The sequence below is a fragment of the Drosophila elegans genome, unplaced genomic scaffold (assembly GCF_018152505.1).
Source record: "Drosophila elegans isolate 14027-0461.03 unplaced genomic scaffold, ASM1815250v1 contig_468, whole genome shotgun sequence".
Taxonomy (NCBI): Eukaryota; Metazoa; Arthropoda; class Insecta; order Diptera; family Drosophilidae; genus Drosophila; species Drosophila elegans.
In genome coordinates, this window is record NW_024545855.1 from 1,945,412 (window position 1) to 1,967,323 (window position 21,912).

The window sequence follows — 21,912 nt, forward strand, 5'->3', positions numbered from 1 at the left end:
TTTGCGCACTCACACACCGGAATATACATTCGTATAGAGGATTTAACGACACTGGTGACCCAGATTTTTGGGCCAAGCTTAAGCTTAAAAGCTACAACGCTAATAAGAACAGCAATGCCGCCGCCATTACCCATACAAACACACATAAAAATCCAACAAAATTAAAGAAAATAAAACTCAAACGCCAAAAGCACTGTTGTTGCTTTCCTCTTTTTTATTTTTGTTTTTTATTTGTGCGTGCAGAGGAAAGATACTCACTAATTAACCCAAAGCCAAAGTCAGAGCCAAAAGAACCAACCAAAAAACCCATTTGCAAATTGTGTCCGAAAGAGATAGACACACACGAAGTGAAAGAGACAGATGAGGACAGAGAGAAAGAGGTAGGAACAGACATCGGAGACCTTTGGGAGAAGTGAAAAAGAGGAGGTAACACCCAAATATAAATTATGCTTAGGAAACCCCCAAAAAAAATCGCAGAAGTTTGTGGGTCTGTGTGCTCATAAGTTGGTCAAAAACATATGACATCATATCATAGGTCTTAGTATTGGGGTGCAAAAACAATAGCTTATACGAATTCTTACACTACTTTAAAATTTTTAAATCTTAACAAGTTGAATTAAGCACAGAATGTAAGTTAAAATGAAATTAGATAGTTCTATAAAATAGAACAGGGGCTTGATTTAATTACTATTGAATACAAAAACAAATTGTAATTATGCCTGATTTGGTAAAAGGGTACATTCTTTGGTAAAAAAAAATGTTACTTGAAAAAAAATAGATAAAATGTTTTGGGATAGCATAAATATTTTCATTTTTAAAATAATAACCGTTCCTTAAGTTAAAATTAAATTAAAGGTTTTATAATAACTATTTTTGGCTTACCATTATGATTCATGTATTTTAAAAATATAGTATTTCACAATAATTTCAAGAACTATTTATATTAATAACATTTTATTGTATCACAAAAAAAATATGTAAAAGTAATAGTGATTCAGTTTGCCTATAAACATCTTATTCATTGCATATTGGCATTCAATATTAATATCATTTCAGATTAGCGATCTTAAACTTCCTTTCGATTGTAATAACATGACTCAACGCGGGTAAAACCCTTTGGCACCTGCATACCCATTTCTTTCATTGGATTTCTGATTTCACAACACCCACAATAACTTCGAGCACTCACACCCACCGAAATCCCGCACAAACACACTTGCATATTTGGAGCTCATTTATTGTTCAACATTGTTAAGTAACCATCATCGTCCGAGTTTTTTTCCGCTTTTTTTATAATGTTTACATTTGGCGCTTTGGCCCAAATATTCTGAAAAAAAGCTGACATCGGTTCCCAACTTGAATCCAAATGTTCGAGTGGGAGTGGGATGGCGAGTGCTGCGGGCCGTGTCTTTCTTTTTCGGTTGGCCTACAGTAATCATTGTCATGCAGGCGATTCTGCTTCATTATTTTGCCTGCTGTACCCACGCTGTTTCCCATCTTCCCCTTTTTCTTTAACTCTCCTCGTCTTCTCCCACTTGATGGCTATCGTAATGAGCTTTAAGTTAAGGTTCTGATCATCATCTCATGATGGTTTTTTTCGGTTTTTTTTTTGGGAACGAGATGAAGATGCTGCTGGCGCATCGCCATCGTCATTTGTTGGTCACGCTGAGACTTTTGTTTTAAATTAACTTTGGCTTCGCTGGGTCCATTGATTTTTTTAGAGATTTTGAAGGAAAAACGTTCGATAAATTTAGCACTTTATTTATTCACGAATTTATATTTGTTTTACTCAGGTAATATTAGTAATAATATATTACTTATTTGTAATGTTTATAGTGCACCAACGTTCAATAACTTAAAACAGCTTATGTATTTGTATATTATAAAATTAATTAAAGCCTTTTAAAATAGCACAGAGTAGTAAACAATAAAGCTTTTTAATTTACTGGATCTAAAGGAATTTAATTTTAATGTATTTAACACACCAGATATTTCCTTTTGAAGAACTGATATTAGAATTAAATTTAAATATATTTTTAAATTTATTAAATCTCCTGTCTTAAATACATTTTCCTAGAGCATTTAATTTTCGACTGTAAACTGTAAACACTATTTTCTTTCGATTTCATTGCCTCTGCCTTGCTTGCTTAACCAATATTTTGCCGCTCGATAATGAAAGGAAAGCAAAACGGGCGGTTTGAGGAGCTGGTTGCGGGGGATGGATCGTCGTAGTCGGTCAGTCAGGTCCCAGTCCCCAAAAGCCACAAGGCCCGAAACACACAACAAAAGCTTATAATCATCAAGAGTGAATCTGCTGGTGAAATGGCCCTGGTTGTTGTTTTGGTTTTTGCTTTTTGCCTTTCGGCGGCGGCAAAACGCACACACAGTCAGTCATCATGTTTGTGGTTTAGACTTTGCTTTCTTTTGCGGCGGTGGGGATTTCATAATATTTGCATTGGTGTGGGCATTTTTTTCTGCCGCACAGGTGTTTGTGTGACCCACTTTCGGAGACATCCCAGCGAGATGCTTGAGAAGTTCTGACAAAGCCCGAAAACCAACAAAAAACGCTCACTGAATGATGCGTTGGGCTCTTCTCGGAAAGGCTAATATTACACTGGCTAAGAGTCCAATTCATTCGAATGGGAGACGCGATCGTGATACTCCCAGGGCAATAAAAAACGAACATATGAGTTGCTAAAATTCCGATATGGTTACAAACATTAATTTGCCCAGAATAAAAGCAATTGAATATCAGCTTTAATTCATCCGAAAATTATACATACTACCTTTAGGACCCATTACCCATTTGTATTTTGTAGTCAATCATTTTAGAATTTATTTATTCAACTATAACTTCTAAATTTACTTAACAATGTTTTGGATAGATACAAATTTGGAATCCGAATATATAAAATAGTATAGACAAAAGGAGAAGCTTAAATTCCGAAATACATAGTTCAAGTAGAGCTTTTAACATACACTAAATCAAGTGGAAACTTTTTAGATGGCAACTCATTCTCAATATTTAGATAAAGATAACTCAGAAGATAAAGATAAAACAGAAGATAAGAGCTAAAGTTGTTGATGAAAAAATAGTAATGGTACTAATTACCATATAGATTAGATTATTTAATGATAAACCTTATCAGCTTGCACTTAAGTATAAAAAGTATATTTGGAGGGGTCTTGGAACCATTTGAAAGTCGGTGGCAGCTATGACCTATCAGCCCAAAACTAACTACGATGACGTGGAAAAGATTTGGAGAAGTGAAAAGGAGAAATCCCAGTTTGGCGAGGATCTGTCCATTGGCGAAATTATATTTCAGGAAATGGTCCGCCATCCCAAGAGTGTAGCGCAGGTAAGTAATAAAGGGCAATGAGGCGCTTACTATATAATTTCGAAATTCCTCTGCAGATTTCAGACTCGGAGAAAACGATCCTTTTGCGGGAGGATCTGTTGAATAATGCTATTCGCATCGCAACTTATATGCGCCAATTGGGTTTAACTCAGTGGGACATCGTGGGCGTTCTTGCTCGGAATACCACCCATACATCGGCCGTTGCGTACGCATGTTTCTTCAATGGAATCGCCCTACACTCGCTCAACTCCACCTATTTACCAGAAATTATTGAGAAGCTGTTCCAGAACACCAAGCCACGTTTAATATTCTGCGATGGTGATGAGTACGAAAAAGTGCGTGCGGTCACCACGAAGTTAGATGTGAAGATAGTGACAATGCGTAATCATCCAGAAGGTGCTATCAGCATCCAGGAAATTTTAAAGACGCCAGCGGAAGTGGGTTTCAAGCCTACTTCCTTAGAAAGGGGATCCTCGCATCCATTGGCCATCATCAGCACCTCCGGCACCACCGGCACTCCCAAAGCAGTGGTAGTGCCCAATTGCCGAACTATTCTGAGCACCCTAACGTAAGTAGAATTTAGGCAGTTGGGTTAATTAAACAAGGAGCTAATAAGAAAATGTTGCATATCAGTAAACTAACCACCTCGGATGTCCAGTACTCAGCCAGTACTCTGGACTGGATCTCGTGTCTGTGGACGGTGGTTTCCTCGGGAGTCTATAGTACAAAGCGAATTGTATCCGACGAACCTTTTGATCCGAAGGAAACTCTGCGCATTATCGAGGATTACCAGGTCACTTGGGTTATCCAGGCTCCAGCCCAAGCTGCAGCTATTGTCAGCTGCTCAGTCTTTGAGAAAGCCAACCTAGATAGCATTCGATATTATAATTTCGGAGGTGGGCGATGTACCATGGAAGTTCAGAAAAGACTTCGTCGAAAATTGGCCGGGGATTATCTAAACTTTGCCTATGGCACTTCGGAATTGGGATCGCTTGCCTGCGTCAACAGGCACTTCGATGCGAAACCCAATGCGGTGGGACGTCCGAGTGCTGGCTACAAACTAAAGATTATCGACGACAAAGGTGGTAAGCTAGGACCCAACGAGGAGGGCGAGGTGTGTGTTGACAAAGGAAGCTTTTGGCCCGGATACTACGGAAACCCAGAAGCTACGGACAAAGTTTATAAGAACAACTGGATTCACAGCGGTGACCTCGGATACGTGGACGACGATGGCTTTGTGTACATCGTAGAGCGAAAGAAGGACTTGCTGAAGTACCAGAGCAACAAGTACTACCCACACGAGTTGGAGGAACTGATCTCCCAAATACCCGGCGTGGTTGAGGTCTGTGTCTTTGGCATTTGGAACGTGGAAAACGGTGACGAGGCAGCGGCAAATATCGTCAAGAAGCCAAATGCTCTGATAAGCGAACAGGATGTGGAGGACTATGTGGCTCGGTATGCAGTTACCAAGTTTTTAAGGCTGCATGCCGGCTGCTTAATTGTTGACGACCTGAAGAGAAGTCCCAATGGAAAAACCAACCGTGCTGCCAACAAGGAACATTTTCTCCAAGCAAAGGGTATTCAGATAGATACGTAGAAAATAAACACAGGCAATATTTGTTTTCACTTAGCAATTTTAATTTTTCAATAATAAATATATTTAATATTTTAAACAATTATTTATTTACCAATAGAGTGGCGCCACCATTCGGTTTTCAATTTGTAGATATGATGTAGAAAAAATGTAGACACTTTTGGTAAGTGGCGTGCTTATCGATATTTCTTCAGTTATCTGACTTTTGGCGCAATATTTAAAAAAATAATATTTTTTTATTCTCAGACGGATAATTAGGAATTATATAATTTCATACAAATATATAAGCGAAAAGACTACAAAGCTAAAACGACCTTGACACTCAAAGATCAGGAAAGTTATCAAAAGGTTCAATCAAAAACATTGATTAGGAAAAACGACAGCTCAATAAATAGAAATCGTGGAAGCCATAAAATCCTCATCATCATCTCTACGAGTCGTTTCCTACTATGCCCCACTGATAAGCCCCAGTCTGGCGAATAAGTTGACTTTTGTCGTAAGTCGACTGTCTGGAAATTGCCAGAGATGTTAGCTCAGAGAAATGCCATTAAGCAATTGATTTCCGCACCCCATAATAATGTTTACTGACAAAACGCTTCTGAAAGGAGTGTGCAAAGTTGTGGGTGGGGAGAATTTTACTCTTACAATGTCACAATAAAAAGTTCTCTTACACAGAAAAAATATAAACATATGGTGGGTAGGGTACACCATTAAATTTTTTATATTTTTTTAAGCTCACTTCCTATATACATATAAACAGATTTAGAAACTTACAAATTAATCATTTTTTCTAATGCTGAATTTAATTTATATTTTTAACATGTGCAGATGCTACACTGATAAGAAATGTAATATCAATAATATATATCTGAGTATTGATTTCAAAATTGTATATCTAATATTTAAATCAAAATATTAAATACAATGCATATTAAATTATAATTTTTATACAGAAAAATTCATAACAGAAATAATTAAGTCTAACCGCAGATGTGCATATATAAATGTAGCAAATTAGCACCTTAAAATTATCCCCAATTGTTTGGGGCTTTTGCCCTCTCTTAGTTTTGCTCTTATCTGCTCCCCAAGAGAATGGGGAGCACTCTCCCGAGAGAGACAACAACAGCTGCTCGCTAAATTGGTCGCATGTTTTGGAAGCAACAATTCCGATTTAAGTGCTCCACTGCCGTCAACCGAGCTCCATCGTATTTTTTGCTAAACGCGGACGCGTCGTTATTATACACAAATCAAGGAAAATCAATTCGGGTGCCAAAGTGCGTGCAATAAAAGTGTCAAATTAAGATTAAGCGAAACCCCCCTCCAAAACAAAAAGAAGTTCGAAATGGAGCGTATTTTGAGGGGAATTATGAGGTACAGGAATACCACACGTGAGCAAATGGTCAAAGAGTTTCAGAAAGTGCGCGATAATCCAGAGGTGAGCAATACGTTTATAGGTCAAGATTTCGGAACAAGTTGTCTAGAATTTGTTCACATTCACAAAATAAACCTTAGAACATGCTTTTGTCTGTGTTTATATCATTATCACATTTTTTTCGACTTGTCTGGCGCAAACCTTGCGCTCTCCTAATTAGCTCTCTTTATATCCGCTCTCTTTTATTTTTTATTTGGTAAACAAAAACACAGGCAAACCGGTTGACCAACAATTCACCCCCTGCCACCCCCCATTCGTTTGTTTAATAATAAATTTAATTTGTTATACCTAACTGATTGCTTTCGGGTGTTTTTGAGTTTAGTGCAGTGCACCTTTGGTAATTATTAAATTAATTATATTCTAAATGAAAATGTGTTTGGGCGTTTTTGGTACAACGATGGGAAAATTCACTAAAACATTTATAAAAATTGCAGTTACTTTAAAAAAAAATAAGAAATGAAAGGAAAATAAAATACACATTTAACAATTATTGATGTTTCTATTTTGCACAATTATATTTCTAATCTATAAAAATATCACTATCTATTAAGCTTTAAAAATCTTTTAAAAAATATTAAAAATCCCGTTTTGCTTTAAAATTGCTCAGATAAAATTAAACATATATTAACAAAAATTTTGTAGATAATTAAATTATAAATAAGAAGCCCATAACTACAAGAAATCGGCAATCCTCAGAGCTATTATACTGGCCTCAATTGTATAGAGAATTTGGACATAAGTTGCACATGTCATTCCCAAGATATGCTCTCCCATCAATATACTCAATGTTTTCGAATTTCCTTGTTGGCCAGCCTTGAACCGAGCCCATTTGGCCATTTGCCAAGTATGTCATAACTTGCTGTGGCTATATTCGGAGTATATTCACGCACTGACCGATATCTATGTGTTCTAACTCTTGATACGCTTTATCTTTCAGCCGAAGGCCGTTTTCTTTACCTGCATGGACAGTAGAATGATTCCCACCCGGTACACGGACACCCATGTGGGTGATATGTTTGTGGGTGAGTAACTCTAGTCGCGGTGGGTTTTTATAGCTTAACATACCTGTCTATTCCCACGGATAAGTGCGTAATGCTGGCAATCTAATACCGCATGCCCAGCACTTCCAGGATGAGTACTTCAGCTGCGAGCCGGCGGCCTTGGAACTGGGATGTGTGGTGAACGACATACGGCACATAATCGTTTGTGGACACAGCGATTGCAAGGCCATGAATCTGCTTTATCAACTAAGGGATCCCGAGTTCGCCTCCAAGGTATACTTAGCTTATATTTTAACTCAAAATGTATTAAATAATTACCTTTCTCCACCAGCTGAACCGTCGTCTCTCTCCTCTTAGATCCTGGCTGTGCACCCATGCCAACACTAGTTTAGAGAGGTTCCAGGAGTGGTTTGATGCAGGCATGAAGCATCCTTTGGTCTTCTCTTCCGAGACACCTTTGCGTCGCTTTGTGGCCTACATCGATGAGGAACAGAAGTTCGCCGTGGAGGACAAGCTGTCCCAGATCAACACGCTGCAGCAGATGTCCAACATTGCTTCGTACGGATTCCTTAAGGCTCGTCTAGAATCCCACGATCTGCACATCCACGCGCTGTGGTTCGATATTTACACCGGTGACATCTATTACTTTAGTCGCGGGGCCAAGCGTTTTATGCCCGTCGATGAGGACACCGTGGACCGATTGTCCGAGGAGGTCAGGAGATTCTATTCGTAGGCACAGCCGGCGGACGAACTGGATTATCTGTGATATGTGGGCCTTATACCGCGTTCGGCATTTACAAGTGACCAACCTTTAGGATTGTTTTGCGTATTCATAAGTGTGTAATTGTTTTTTGTATATAAACTTAAGGCCTACGAAGGTTTCAACTTACAAATCTACGAAAAATCAACGAAGGAGATGACTATCCATCGCTCACTTACTTACAGGTTGGCGTAACTAAAAAAAGCTATTTAAAGATTAAGTTTACATTGATCTCATGTGAAGATGGTTGTAACAAAGGTATAAGCAGTATGTTCTGCACCAGAAGTCGTTAGGCCAGCCTGGCAATAAGTGAGCGATTTTTACATATATACGTATTTATCATTACGGGAAGCGGTAAGACTTTGGGGGCGGCACCTTGGGCGCTTCGATGTGTGCACAACATTAGACGGTTTTCATGTCTTTTGAACGGAGAACGGCAATTGGGGTTAGGGAAAACAACGATGTTTCCTGTCGCCATCAATGGTACTTGTGGCCGTGGTGGTTCATGGCACTGTTGCTCGGGTTCTCCAGCTCCTCGAAGTACTTGCGGGCGTTCCGAATGTTGACCAGTGTGGCCTCCGAGGGCAGAGTGGGGTCCGACATGACCACCATCACGTAGGTGTTGCTGGTGAAGGTGTCAATGAAAGCGGCGAAGGCGCTATTGCGCACCTCCATCGACTGGAACTTGGCTCCCAACTTAGAGCAGCTAAGCTTGAACTGCTTAATGATGTTGGACACCTTCTCGAAGCGATGCGAATCGCGGTTCTTCTTGCTCTGGCAATGCGAAATCACCAGGAAGGTAGCCTTCTCGAACAGCAGCACCTCATCGGCCTCGATCACATTGGCGAAGTGCGTCACCGAGTTCTCCAGAGCGGCCACATTCGGTATCAGCATGGTGACAATGGAAGACCAGGCTCTGCAATCATTTAGACATTAAGGATGGCTTTAGAAGGTAACTTAGCCTCCACTAACTTGTAAAGAGTTTCATCCCAAATGCTGGTGCGGAAGCAGGTGACATTGCCCGGCTTCGACAACTTGATGAGATCCTCCATGCGCTCCGTGAAGACGTTCTCGCGATGCTCCTCCGGCACCAGATCCATTTTGTGCACCAAACAGAAGATCTTGGCCTCCGGCGAGTTCTGGAGCAGGGCCTCCAGGCAGCTCTGGTAGTAGTGAATGTCGCGCTCGATCTCCTGGCTCTCCACATCGAACACATAGATGAGCACCTCCACATTCCGGAAAATGTTGTCCCGCTGCTGGGCAAAGTACTGCTTCATGAAGCCCTCCTGACCACCGCAGTCCCAGAGATTGAGCACCAGGTTGCCCAGAAACCGCACATGCGAGTGCTCCACATCAACTGCGGGTACATATTACAGTTCTTATATCAGTGCCCCCTTCTCGATTATATAGTGTTACTCACTTGTTGCTCCAAGGCGTGTCGTATCACGGGCGATATAGTTGGCGAAGATAATGGAGCGCATGCTGGTCTTCCCCGATCCGCTCTTCCCCATTAGCAACACCTGATAATGCAAATATATTGTAATCGAATTCTTGAACTGGTTTAGGCAAAGACCCCACCTTTTTCTTCATCGTGCTGCTAGTTTTTTGGATCTCCAGGAAAATATTATAATCAACAATAAAAACAAATAGTAGGCTGGGTTAGAGATGTCATACCTTCGATAGCTCGGTTGAAGATATCGATAGTTTCGTTCCAGCCAGTTACCTATTTGAACTGGTTCATATACCGTTATCTTGCTACAGGAACAACCGATTTTAATTAAAAAAAATTGAAGTCTTGCAAAAGCTTAAAAAAAATTGCTGGCGTAAGAAATAATTCTAAAAATTCATAGTGTCAAAATTGTTGATAAAAAAATACTGTTACTATACATTTGTTTTTATTTTTAAGCATATGAATTTCTGCTTTAAAAATGTTACATTTTATGTTTATATGAAGTTCGAATTATTTGAAATTCAGTGTTGTAAACCTAGTTGTTCATCAATACAAGAACCGATAAGGTGCAGTCACAGGGAGCGAGAACAATTCAAGGCCGCTTAATCGTCCACCTCTAGCTTTGAGAAAATGCTGTAGCTTCTTTGACATGTCTCTGTACAGTTCGTAGAAGGCACGAAAGTTCCCAAATGCCATCCCAAAAACCTTACGTAACGGTGAAAATTAACCCCTAAAATGCAAAAGTGCACTAATTTCAAACCGCACAAATGGGCCAACCACCACCGCCACTTGAGGCCATCGCTAGCGTGGCCGCGTGTCGCGGTGAATGGCGAAAAATCGCAGAGAAAACATGCTTAACAATAAAAAAAGAAGAAAACCAGCTAACGCTGGCTGATTGATATAACGAGGAACGGCGGCGTAAGAGACAAAAATTATAACTTAGTGTAGAGAAAAAATCGCTGCTTGCGAAGAAAATTGTGGTGGCGAATTCCAGGCGATTCGATGAGGATGAGCAACATAAACATAAACACAGTGCCCAGGCCGAACCCAAATGCCAATGGGAATCCAGATTCAGCTCGCAATCCGCACCCCAATCCCAATCGTAGTGTGGACTCCGAGGAGGAGGAGGAGGAGGAGGGCGATGGCCGGATGAGCTCGCAAAGTGGGAGCAGCACGGCCAGCAGCCAAGGGAGCAGCAGCTCATCGGACTCCGAATCCTCCAGCGGTGGTTCGCCGGACGAGGAGGACCCCGATGGCGAGGACGAGGACATGTCCGACCAGGATGCGGCCAGTGGCTCGGAGACGGAGGACGACACCACCACCTGTCGCTCGGACGAACTGGAGCTGGCGCAGCTAAATGGAAAGCAAGTCTTCCGGTTGCCGCGGGGCCTGTGCGAAAGTTCGGCCATCTTCCATGAGTTCTTCTCGCTGGACACCTGGCAGCTGTTGCCCCCTCATCTGCAGGCCCGTCTACAGCCCCTGCTGCCGGACTTCTCGGGTCTGGTCTCGGGACAGGCTCAGGCGAGCGCCGAGCAGCAGCGCACCCTGGTGCAGCTCTTCAATGGTGGCCTCCAGCGCTTTGGACAGTCGCCGCTGCTGCAACTCCAACGACAGCTGGAGGTGGGCAACCTGCGGCCGGATGTCCTGCAGCTCCGCCGCAGCATACAGCACTCGGGCAGAAGGGAGTTCCGTTTCCAGCAGGCCGAACGCCTCAGCCAGCTGGCCAAGGAGCTCTTTCTGTCCAGGGAACAACTCCTGCAGCACGCCTACTCCTCTGCCCCGCCCGCCGAGGGCACCTTTGGCAAATACCTGCCCAACCCACGGCCCCGCAAAAGGAAGCCACCCGCCCTCTCCATGGAGAATCGATTTTGCACGCAACGAGCCAAGAAACGCTACGCACAGGAGCTGCTCGAGCTCATGGGCGAGCTGGATGCCAAGCCCGGGGACATCAGTGCCGAGGAGGACGAAGAGGACGAGGAGTGCGCCCAGTTGATGGACCGCCTGGCCAAGGCACCGCGGGAATTCAAGCTGGAGGAGCCAAAGGCTCCGGAGCCGGTTGGCCCTGGCCGACCATCGAATGCGGCGGACAAGAAATGCATTTACAACACCTTCTTCAAGCGGCGACCGGGCGTGGACGATGACCAGGTGCTGCGCTCCATGCAGACGGAGCGGATACCCCAGCTCAACGACATGAACTTCCGAAAGTATTTGCGGGACTACAAGCGACGGAAATTGGAACAACCTGTAAGTTGTGGGCATGTTATGTAAACACAAATTGTGTAGCAAGATTCTTTTGTTTAACAAATTTATAGCGTTCTAGTATTCAGAAAATGAGAACAGAAGGGCTGTTCCGTGCTTTAGTTATTTAATTTTAAATAGCCTATGGGTTCACAGATTTCTAATCCATTTCCCATTCTAGGAAAGTCCCGAGTTCGACACTTCGGAGGTGCGTCTGCGAGACATCTGTACTCGTGCCCAGTTTGTTGGAAGCTTCAAGCCAGGTCGGAAACCCAAAGCGCTCATGGCACGCCTCAATCCGGATCCACCTGCCCTTGTGCCCATCGGAGGGGCGGCAGCGAAGGGCGAGCTTGCGGATGAGGAGCCCATGCTGATGGACGAGCCGCAGCAGCTGTACGGCCGTCGGGCGCCGGAGGATCAGCCGGAGGAGCAACTGCCAGCCAAGGATCAGCCTGTGCTTATGCCAAAGAAAGTAATTCCCGCACCAGTTGTTCTTCCCCATCCGGTACCCAAGCTGGAGCCTTTCAACGGACCCATAGCCAACTCAAAGGCGAGTCCCACGCTTACGACCAATCCATCGAGCAAACCCGCGGCTGTTGCTCCTGCAGCCACTGGCCATATCACCGGCAGTCCCACCCGCGAACTGCCGATTCGTCCGCCAGCCTCACCTCGCCCCGCCTCCTTCTTCTCGCTGTTGAGGGATCTGTTTGTGTCCACGCCGCAGCATCGGCTCACCTACGGAGAACTGCAAATCCTGCTGGCCAGCTGGCGGGAAACCAACTCGGATGCCTCGATACCCACCGGGGAGTGGCCCAGATTCGTGCCGGATTGGTCCAAATTGCTTCAGTCGGCTATTAGCTTCATATCGGGTGATTCTGGATCCGTTCCGGCGGACTATGTTCCCTATATTGAGCACAAAACTCAGTTGGGAATCTACCAATGGATAGGCGCTGGCCGGGATTCCGATGCGCGACTCCTCAGCCTGTGTCAGTGTTGGCTGCGAACCCAAAGGGAGGAGCAGTCGCAACTTAGTCCTCTCATGAACTCGAATGCTCATCTGAACGCTTTGGTGGATGCTTCGCCCACGCCTCCGCCCAGATGCCCCACCACCTGGACCGTGCGCTCAGCCAGCCAGGCGGAGATCCTGGAGTTCCAGCGTCAGGAGCGGATACGCTTCGAGTATCCGCATCGACCTTTCACCTATCGCCTCAATGGGTACGAGAGTGTGGTGGGTCCAGTCAAAGGAATCTATACCCAAAGTCTGCCACTGAACAAAGCCAGGGGTCATGCCGTCATGGTGGACGACCGGCCGCCGTTCGTGACCATCCTGACGCTGGTGCGAGATGCCACCGCCCGGCTGCCTAACGGAGAGGGAACCCGCTCGGAGATCTCGGAGTTGCTCAAGTGCTCCCAATACGTCAGCTCACAGGCCGCGGATAATGTGCTGCAGACCATCGTGAGTGGAGCGTTGGATCGGATGCACGGTGGCCAGGATCCTTGCGTGAAGTACGATGCCAGGCGCAAGATCTGGATATACTTGCATCGCAATCGCAGTGAGGCGGAATTCGAGAAGATGCATCGACATAACCAGTCGTTGGTGAAGCAGAAGCAGCAGCAGAGGAAGCAGCTAAACAGGCCAAAGGTCCCTGATGGCATTGAGAGCTCCGGAATGGCCGTGGAGCACCAACAGGAGCAACCACCCGCCCTGGTGCCCGCAGTGGTTTCGCCAATTCCCGCTGCGGTGCAACTGCCAGTGGGTGCTTCTCTGCAGGTGAAGAAACCACTCACGGTTAAATGCCCGCCAGTGCCGCCGCTAAAGTATCATTTACCGCCTGGAACGCCCAGCACGGGAACAGTGGTGACAGCCTCCTCCTCCTCCAATCTTAATCCGAATCAAATCCAACTACAGCAGGTACAGAAATCTCTGCTCAAGCCCGTGAGCATGTCCAATCCAGCTCCATCGCCCGTTCAACGACAGTTGGTCACTCCGAAACCTGGCAGCTTTGCGATCTCCAAGATCAGTCCTACGCGGAATACTACGCCCATACTGGTGTCCACTCCCAGCGGCCTGCAGACCGTACATGTAGCCACGAATCCGACTCAAGCGGCAGGAGCCGCTGCGCAAGCAGTGACCAAGAAGCTGACCATCAAGAAGCCCGCTCCCAGCAACAAGATAGGGAACTTTATCATTCCCCTGGAGCAACAGCAGCAGCATGTGCAGCAGCATGTGCAGCAGCCGCAGCAGCAGCATGTGCAGCAGCAGCAGCAACAGGGTCAACATGTGAAGGTGCAACCGATAGCTGGAAAACCCAAAGCACTCACCATCACCCCGCGTCCCCAGATGCCGAAGAACATTATCCGACTGCTGCCTGCTGGGGGATCCACAATAACCGCCAATCCGGCAACGAGTCCCAAGCCCGCCTCTGTACAAATCCTTGGACCCCGCGTTGTGCCGCAATCCCAGACCGTGCGACCTGTTCAGCAGAAGATCGGTGCTGTGTCGATTGTGGCCAGCAAACCACCGGCGACTAGTATTTCCGTCACGGAAACTTCAAATCCCGTGACCATCACCGCCAGTTCGCCTGTTACGGGGGGCGGAACCATCGTGAAGATGTCGCCGCAGGCATTCGCCAGTCTCCAGCAGCAGCAGCAACAGTTGAAACAGAAGGTGAACAGTACTAGTCCTGCCCTGAACTCACCGCAGCAAAGGATTATTGTCGGTAAGTGTGCTTAGTTGGGAAATTAAGAATCCGCCTAAACAATGTCCTTATTGCTTCACAGGCAACACGGCCATTTCCTCGAACAAGAAGATCGTATTCCAGTCGCTGGCGAAAGCAGCTCCAAAAATACTCACCACATCGCCGAGCGGCGCGGTGGCCAAGGCAACCACGAATTTGTCGCCGCAGCAGCAGAGGATCGTGCTGCAGAACTTCAAGCAACCGGTGATGGCCACCAACCAGGCTGGAACACTAACCGCTCTGGGAGGAAATGCAACGCGTGTGATTCGAGCAACTCCAGCGACAGCTGTGGCATCTGGCGGCGTAGTGGGAGTGGGGAACTCCCCTCAAGCTGGTGGTCAAATCATCACTCTGGATAGTCTGCTCCAAAAGCAGTCGGCTGGGGGAAAACTTATCGCCAACTCTGGCAACAATATCTTTCAGTTGGCCACATCGTCGTCGGGGAATGTGATTACCCTGAATCCCAACCAGACGACCAAGCAGTTGCCCACCATGGCACGTGTTGTGAATGCGACCAGCACGACCACTACAGCTGGTGGCACGTCGACCACCATGGTTCCAAAGATCATTGGCAAGACGACGGTGCTGCCGGGAAAACCACTGCTTCTGCACGCCAAGACCTTGAAACAGCTGGGCGCCAGTACTGTGGCCACAACCACCACAACGACAACCACGGCGGTGACAGGAGGAGGAGGAGCAGTGGTCACCGGCTCTGGAGTTGTGAACTCGGCCGTGCGAACGACTCAGAACATTGTGATTGGCGGTCAGACTGTAAAGGTGCAGGGAGCGGTAAGTTATCCCAGTATTATCATCACATAAAACTAGTCAAACAAACTATGTTAATTTCAATGAAAACTATGTAAACCTTACCTTTTTTCCATCTATCTTACGCCAATATATAGGTACATACAGCTGCGCTCAAAATAATAGTAGTTTTATAGCTTATGGGAATAGCAATCGAAAGAAGAAGACAAACTTTTACATATTTACATGAAGCTAATACTTAAAACTAAACGATGCAAATATAAAAATCTGCACTTAGATTGGGCAAAATATTTTTAAATGTTTATAAAAAGGATTGTTAAAAAAATTTGTTTTTCACTTTTTATTTATTTTCTCATCAGATCGGCTATTAACAACCTTTTTATTACAATGCAAAGTTCATATCAATTAGGATAGGTTTGGCTATTTTCCTAAATTGTTATTAAATTATTTACTGCAGTATATTGAAAAGTGAATTATAAGGAATTTAATTTTCTTAAGACAAGTAAAACTATAAGTTTTTTATAAATATTTTTTGATACGCAATTTTTACAATAAATTAAAAGAAGGCTGACCCGTATCTTAAATGGACGCTTTCAAGCACTTTTAATTGTGCCACTCTATTATTATGACCACAAATGTAGTACTATAGCTAAAATTAAGAAAGTATTTACATTTATAAATTTATTTTAATGGATTTCAAATTCCTTATCTCAGTTACTTTTAAAATTCTGTATATTATATGAACTAAAACATTAAAATGCTTATGTTACAGATTTCCGCTCGGGGTACCGGCGCACCTGTACAGACCGTCATTATGGGCAACCAGCTCCTCCGGCTGGCCACCAGCAGTAGCAACAGTGGGACCACCACCTCTGGCGGATTGGCGACGACGCCCAAGACGCTGCTAATCGGTGCGGGAGGCACCCAAACACTGCGCCTGGCGAAGAACATGCTGGTGGCCAACAAGCAGATCGGCAGTAACGCCAACAGTAGCATCGTGAGCACCACCGCGACAGCATCCCCAGTGGCGACTGCGACGGCTGGGAACAATCTCGTGTTCGCCGTGCAAGGAAACGGCGGGCAGCTCTTCTTCTCGCCGGGATTGCAGGGCATGAACCTGAAGCCGCTGTCCAGCCTAAAAGTGATACCCATGGCCTCGGCGGCGGCGGCAGCGGCAGCTGGTGCATCATCGGCGGCAGGCGGGAAAATCTCCGTCACGACGGTGGCCGGAGAGGCAGGTGGAGGCAAAGCGCTGACCACCAAACTGATCCCCGCCACGGTTCTCAAGACGGCCACCGGCAGCGGCAACTAGGAGGCTCAGGAGCGGAGAGGCTTGTTAACCACGTTTTTTACCCTTCCTTGGTTCAACTTTCTTCGATTTTGTTTTAACAGCTCGTGTAATTTATCTATGTAGGCAGAAAGTTTGCAAATATTGCTTCGTACTAAGTAAAAATTTAAATGGACAGAGATAGAAATATCCCATCCAGCAACCAATTTTATGGAACAGTTTATAAAATTATATATATAGAGACATCCAATAAAACTCAGATAAAACCATAGAGTTATTGTTTCCTTTCTGTACAAAAATAGTAGTAGTAAAGTAGATTAAACAAAAATAACTTATCTTAACAATTTTTAAACTAAATTTGAAGTTTATGAATATACTTTATGATTATACTTTACTAAAATGTTTTTCAATAATAAACAAATGATTGCTGAATCGGAATCTGGACAAGCCTATGGCTATATATTTGAAAAGTTTACTGTTTACATAAAAGTTATTTCAAGATTAGGCAAACTAATCTAAGAATTTGAAGCTATGAGACTCTGTTGGAACAAACAAAAGATGAAAATAACAGCACAGTAAATAAGTTTTTAAATTTTTCTATTCAGTAAATATCAACGATCACTCCTTCTTCACACTCTTTCACATTCAACAATTCGTAAGACTAAAATCTTGAGTTAAATTTAATACAATAAAAACAAACTTTTATTACAGCATGCGACCGCGAAGAAAAGCCGCTGAGGCAGCAGCCAAAACGGAAATCAAAGTGGCTGACATACTGGTGGCACTACTTTTGGCATTTTGCGGTTTACACGTGTCATCGAAATTCTTGGCTGGACCCAAACAGCCCGCATAGCTCATCACATAGGCCAGGTAGTTCTGCTCGAAGACGCCACGAATCAAACTGGAGCCAGGACCAGAGGCAAAGACTGCCACATCCTCGCCGCCATGGGTTTCGTCCTTTCTGGGCACCGTTGCCAAATGGCGATAGGTGGGAGCAGTGCGCTCCTTCTCCGTAAACTGCTTCAATGACTTCCAGAAGTTTGAGCTTTGCTTCGGCATTGAGTCATTGGCCAAATGATCCCAATAGCCAGGCCCATTGGCATACGATATGGTTTCGTAGACCATGGGATCATTTTTCTCATGCGAGTTGGCTGCCCCCAAAATGTCAGCTCCACGAGGGGCATAGCCATTAAAGGTTACCGCATGGGAGTGATCGGCCGTTACCAAAATCAACGTTTTCTCGGGATCAGTAGCATTCACAGCTGCTTGAATGGCCAAATCGAATTCGTAGACCTCATGGAGGGCAGCGCGGGCATAGTTCATGTGGTGGCCCTGATCAATGCGGCCTCCTTCCACGAGGAGCACATATCCTTTGGACTTGTCACCTCTTTCCAGGACTCCCAAGGCCGTCTCTGTCATCTCTTGCAGGGAAGGTTCCCCTTCCTCCCTGGCTATGGAGTAGGTAATGTGATTGTTCCGAAACAGACCCATTAAATGATCTACATTCTTAACATCCACTTTGAGGAGATCCCTGCGGTTGTGCACCAAAGCCGGAGGCACTGAATCATTAGCATGATGGGCCAGCCACTCGGCAGGAAGATTCCTGTTATCACCACGCTTGCAAATAGTTTCCGTGGGTCCCTCGAAATTGGTTGTCCGCACCTCCGACACATTGAGGATACCCATTGGAGACATACCTCCGCCCAGGATCACATTAAAGCGATTTCCGGGGGCATTCTCCACCAACTGACGTGCGATATCCACATGAATGCCCACCGATTCCTTGGGAACCTCCGTGTCGCATTCCCAATTCCTGTCGTAAATATGGGCGTAAGTGGCGGCGGGCGTGGCATGGGTGATCCTAGTGGTGGTGACTATTCCCGTGCGTTTGCCCAGCTTTTGGGCCCACTCCATGACGCTTTGAACGCGACCTTGCTCGGCATCCGTCTTCGAACGCGTGGCATCCATTCCAATGGCTCCGTAATGGGTTTTAGAGCCCGTGAAGATCGCCGTGGCCGTACCCGCCGAGTCCGGAACCTGTTTGTCCACATTGTAGGTCTGTTAAAGAAAAGTGTTTATTAAATATATATATGGTACATAAAATAAATAACAAGCTAAATTATTTACGCTTAAGTGGCTTTCACTTTCATTGCTTATGATTTTCCGATCAGTTCTGTATTTTTAAGCTTATAAAATCCATTCAAGCTTTACATATATGTAAGGTGAGGTTAAAGAAATCAGAGGTAGCAAGGTTTTATTAAACTATTGTGATTATCAGAAAAAAGTTATTAACTCATCTTTGGTTTTACTTTTGATTGAATTATTTAAAATTAAGTTTCTATTAACTGTACATGGGTATAATCTGTTTAATTTCTAATTCATTTAAAACCAGAAAAGCAGATGTCCAAAGAAAGAAAGTCAATTAAAGAAAGGATTTTAATTTTAAATTAAATTCTGAGTTTTTTTTTTTTTTAACTTATAAATATATTACGGTATTTATAGCAATTTACCTTGGCCATTCCAGTGTTCGGGAAGTCATCGAAGACCAGAGTCTCCTCCTCGCCATGACCGTGCTTCAAGTACTGCCCCTTGTAGATGCGACCGGCACTGATCGTCGATACACCCATGCCGTCTCCAATAAATACGATAATATTGCGGGCCTTTTTCTGGTAGGAGCTCTCCTTCACCCGCTGCGCTTGCCTAATGGTTTTTTCCAACTGCCTCAAGCCCATTTTATGCCAGAATTCCGCATCTGAAATCGGATGGGCAACAGGAAAATTAATTAAATCTAAATCGAAATGGAGATCGTTGGGTAAGTCAACAAGTCACGTATTAATTGCCCATCTCCAGTGATATCCAGTTGGCACTTGAACGATTCTAGTTCGACTTTTTAAGTACGCAACTAGTAAGGGGATTTATTTTCGCAACGAACGTCGTAAAATTTATAAAGCTCTTCTACAATTCGGTAACAACGACTTTTCTTGATTTATGCGCTAAAAGCTAGCTCGTTAATTTTATAATTTTTGCATTGTTTACTGTAAGCATTCCAGAAATCAGTTTTTCCGTCTATATACTAATCTTTATTTATGTATTCATTTGAATTTAAATTAAGCAGGCTTAATTTATATCTCGTTATCTTTATTTTATTTGCTTAATTTATACGATTCTGCCTTTTAGTTGTTCAAGTGGATGCCATCATTTTTTTTTTAATATTCAACGTTGTAAGTTTAGCTTAATATAGACGGTTGGTCATTAAATTTTTTCAATTTTAATTACAGATTCAACTTTAACACTGAGTTTTGTGACAGATATATAAGGGAACACTATAGCGACTACTTAAACAGATAATTTCTGACTAATTTCAACTAAAACTAGCTAGTTAGGCTAAATGTAAATTAATTTTTATATAAATTTAATACAGACTTAACACATATAAATTGTATACCTATCTACGTTTAATATGGAATTTGGAATATAAAGTAATTTTTGATTTGTAATTTGCATTTCCTTTTCACGATTTGGAACGTGCATCAACTGATTTACTTGCGGTGATGATTATCATTTCGCGATATGTAATTAATATTCAATTGAGGTAGCTTAAGTATAGGTGGTGTACCCCAGGCACTGCCACCTACCACCCACCGCCCACCGCCCAGCGACCTCGACACTGAGACAGGTTACAGTTAAGCTCCGCTTGTTGACTGCTAATTTCGGCTTGTCAATGAAATTAAAAGTCTATGATCAATCAGTTTTTTTTTGTTGACTTTTTGAAGGGGATAAAGATGCATTTGTGAACTCAAATCAACCAATTAGTGGAATTAAATAATTGTGGTAACGTTTTTTCGCCTTTAAATTGGTTTGTTCGACAACATTTAAGTGCCTGTTTCATAATAAAGTTCAATTTGTAAAGCTTTTTTGTTCCACTAAATAATATACTTAAATGTCTGCGGTTAATTTTTTTTCTGTTAAATTTGTTCAATGAGTTGCAATGACCTCTCACAATTTTAAAAGTAAATGTCTTTTTAAGTGCTTAAGATAGCGCAACCTTGATAGCTTAGAATCTCGTTACATAATAGAACTGTGGAACCATTCAAGTTCAAGTAATTTAAATTACTTCACGTTCTAAACGTTAATGCTTTACACTGGTTTTCGCACGTTTGTTTAGGAAATTTCCGTTTAAGAAAAGTGGCAGTTGGGATTTCAGACTTACCTTCCGGTTCCTTGGGTTTTTCGACATTGAACCTTGGTCCTATATCCCCTCTAGCACTTAGGGTTCGAATTAGAGGGGGTGGCTGAGTGGTGACTGCCGCCCAAGTAACTGCCATCAGGCCGCCACATAAAATTCCGAATAATGCGAAGGAATGCATTTTTCAAAGACGCACAATCGCGAACAATTGAAGCCGACTATTTTTGGTGCAATTGCGAGTTCTATTTAAATGGAAGATGGAGATTTATATCACAGCTCAGCTTGAGGCGCAGATTCTTTCAGCAAGCCATCGAATTTTATCAGAAGTGCGCGGAACGATTGCGTCTCGGGGTTGTCTAAAATTCCCGTGTCCCGTGTGGATCTCAATTAGCGACTAACACCGAAGTCAGCCCGCAAGCGTCGTTATATGGCAAATTATCCATCCAGCCGATCGGCCAGTGTCGAAGCTCGAGCACCAACACATATATAGTAGAGAATAATCGTTTCGGCAGTTGGGGCAAGGCACTTGTGGATTATATCCAGGGCGCTTATAAAGTATTATTATAGTCGCACGGGGGTTTTTGGGCACGTACAATGTGTTCGAGTCATTTTAATTACATGGTTTAGCATTTAAACACAAACTAAAAATAGCAAACAAATTTAGGTCTATAATTAAATTATTTAAAAAATAATAAAAGTTTTGCTATTCAGTTATGCCCCATAAGCCATTAAGTAATATTTTCAATTTTAAAAATGTACTATTCAAAAATATAATCAGTTTTTCCACATAGATGTAAGTCCAAAAAACAATAAAATAAAATTTAAAGAATTTATTTTTTTGAAAAGTTATAAAAAATGTCTATATTCTTATCATGTGTTTGATTTTTATTTTTTTGTTGTTGATTTTTATTTATACTTAATACTTATTAGGTGCAGATTGCTAAAAATGTCTTTGATATTAATAACCTTAAAGCATTTTTTTTCATTTTTAAACATCCAGCCTGGTTACAGGATATCTCATAGTCTACAAACTAACTTAAAAGCAGTTAAGTTAGCCGCTTGCACTTGCAAAACGTTTGTCTCAATTAAAAATACGGCTCC

The 21,912-nt window shown here is 43.3% G+C and overlaps 5 protein-coding genes across 6 annotated transcripts; 3 read left to right on the forward strand and 2 right to left on the reverse strand.

Moving 5' to 3' along the window:
* Window positions 1-3,208: 3,208 nt before the first annotated feature.
* Window positions 3,209-5,032, forward strand: LOC108144089 (luciferin 4-monooxygenase-like). The gene is made up of 3 exons (XM_017268741.2): window positions 3,209-3,359; window positions 3,416-3,927; window positions 3,993-5,032. Exons 1-3 carry the CDS (start codon window positions 3,216-3,218, stop codon window positions 4,954-4,956), a joined length of 1,620 nt encoding a protein of 539 aa, XP_017124230.1. The 5' UTR covers window positions 3,209-3,215; the 3' UTR covers window positions 4,957-5,032.
* A 1,069-nt stretch (window positions 5,033-6,101) lies between these two features.
* On the forward strand, window positions 6,102-8,279 carry LOC108144038 (beta carbonic anhydrase 1). The gene is made up of 4 exons (XM_017268675.2): window positions 6,102-6,388; window positions 7,323-7,407; window positions 7,472-7,659; window positions 7,718-8,279. The coding sequence occupies exons 1-4, from the start codon at window positions 6,296-6,298 to the stop codon at window positions 8,117-8,119; spliced, it is 768 nt and encodes a 255-aa protein (XP_017124164.1). The 5' UTR covers window positions 6,102-6,295; the 3' UTR covers window positions 8,120-8,279.
* LOC108144037 (ras-related GTP-binding protein A) lies at window positions 8,204-9,821 on the reverse strand. 2 transcript variants are annotated; one of them, XM_017268673.1, is made up of 4 exons: window positions 9,725-9,821; window positions 9,567-9,666; window positions 9,119-9,503; window positions 8,204-9,062 (listed from the first exon to the last, which is right to left on the reverse strand). In XM_017268673.1, the coding sequence occupies exons 1-4, from the start codon at window positions 9,734-9,736 to the stop codon at window positions 8,624-8,626; spliced, it is 936 nt and encodes a 311-aa protein (XP_017124162.1). In that variant the 5' UTR covers window positions 9,737-9,821; the 3' UTR covers window positions 8,204-8,623. The 2 variants fall into 2 exon arrangements, with proteins under 2 accessions (XP_017124162.1, XP_017124163.1); XM_017268674.2 differs by having other exon boundaries at window positions 9,567-9,668; window positions 9,729-9,745.
* Window positions 9,822-10,225: 404 nt separating this feature from the next.
* LOC108143895 (nuclear factor related to kappa-B-binding protein) lies at window positions 10,226-16,896 on the forward strand. Its single transcript, XM_017268470.2, has 4 exons — window positions 10,226-11,840; window positions 12,016-14,554; window positions 14,616-15,361; window positions 16,110-16,896. Exons 1-4 carry the CDS (start codon window positions 10,599-10,601, stop codon window positions 16,647-16,649), a joined length of 5,067 nt encoding a protein of 1,688 aa, XP_017123959.1. The 5' UTR covers window positions 10,226-10,598; the 3' UTR covers window positions 16,650-16,896.
* Window positions 16,897-17,205: 309 nt separating this feature from the next.
* On the reverse strand, window positions 17,206-21,268 carry LOC108143896 (alkaline phosphatase 4). The gene is made up of 3 exons (XM_017268471.2): window positions 20,836-21,268; window positions 19,136-19,377; window positions 17,206-18,683 (listed from the first exon to the last, which is right to left on the reverse strand). Exons 1-3 carry the CDS (start codon window positions 20,990-20,992, stop codon window positions 17,331-17,333), a joined length of 1,752 nt encoding a protein of 583 aa, XP_017123960.1. The 5' UTR covers window positions 20,993-21,268; the 3' UTR covers window positions 17,206-17,330.
* Window positions 21,269-21,912: the final 644 nt, after the last annotated feature.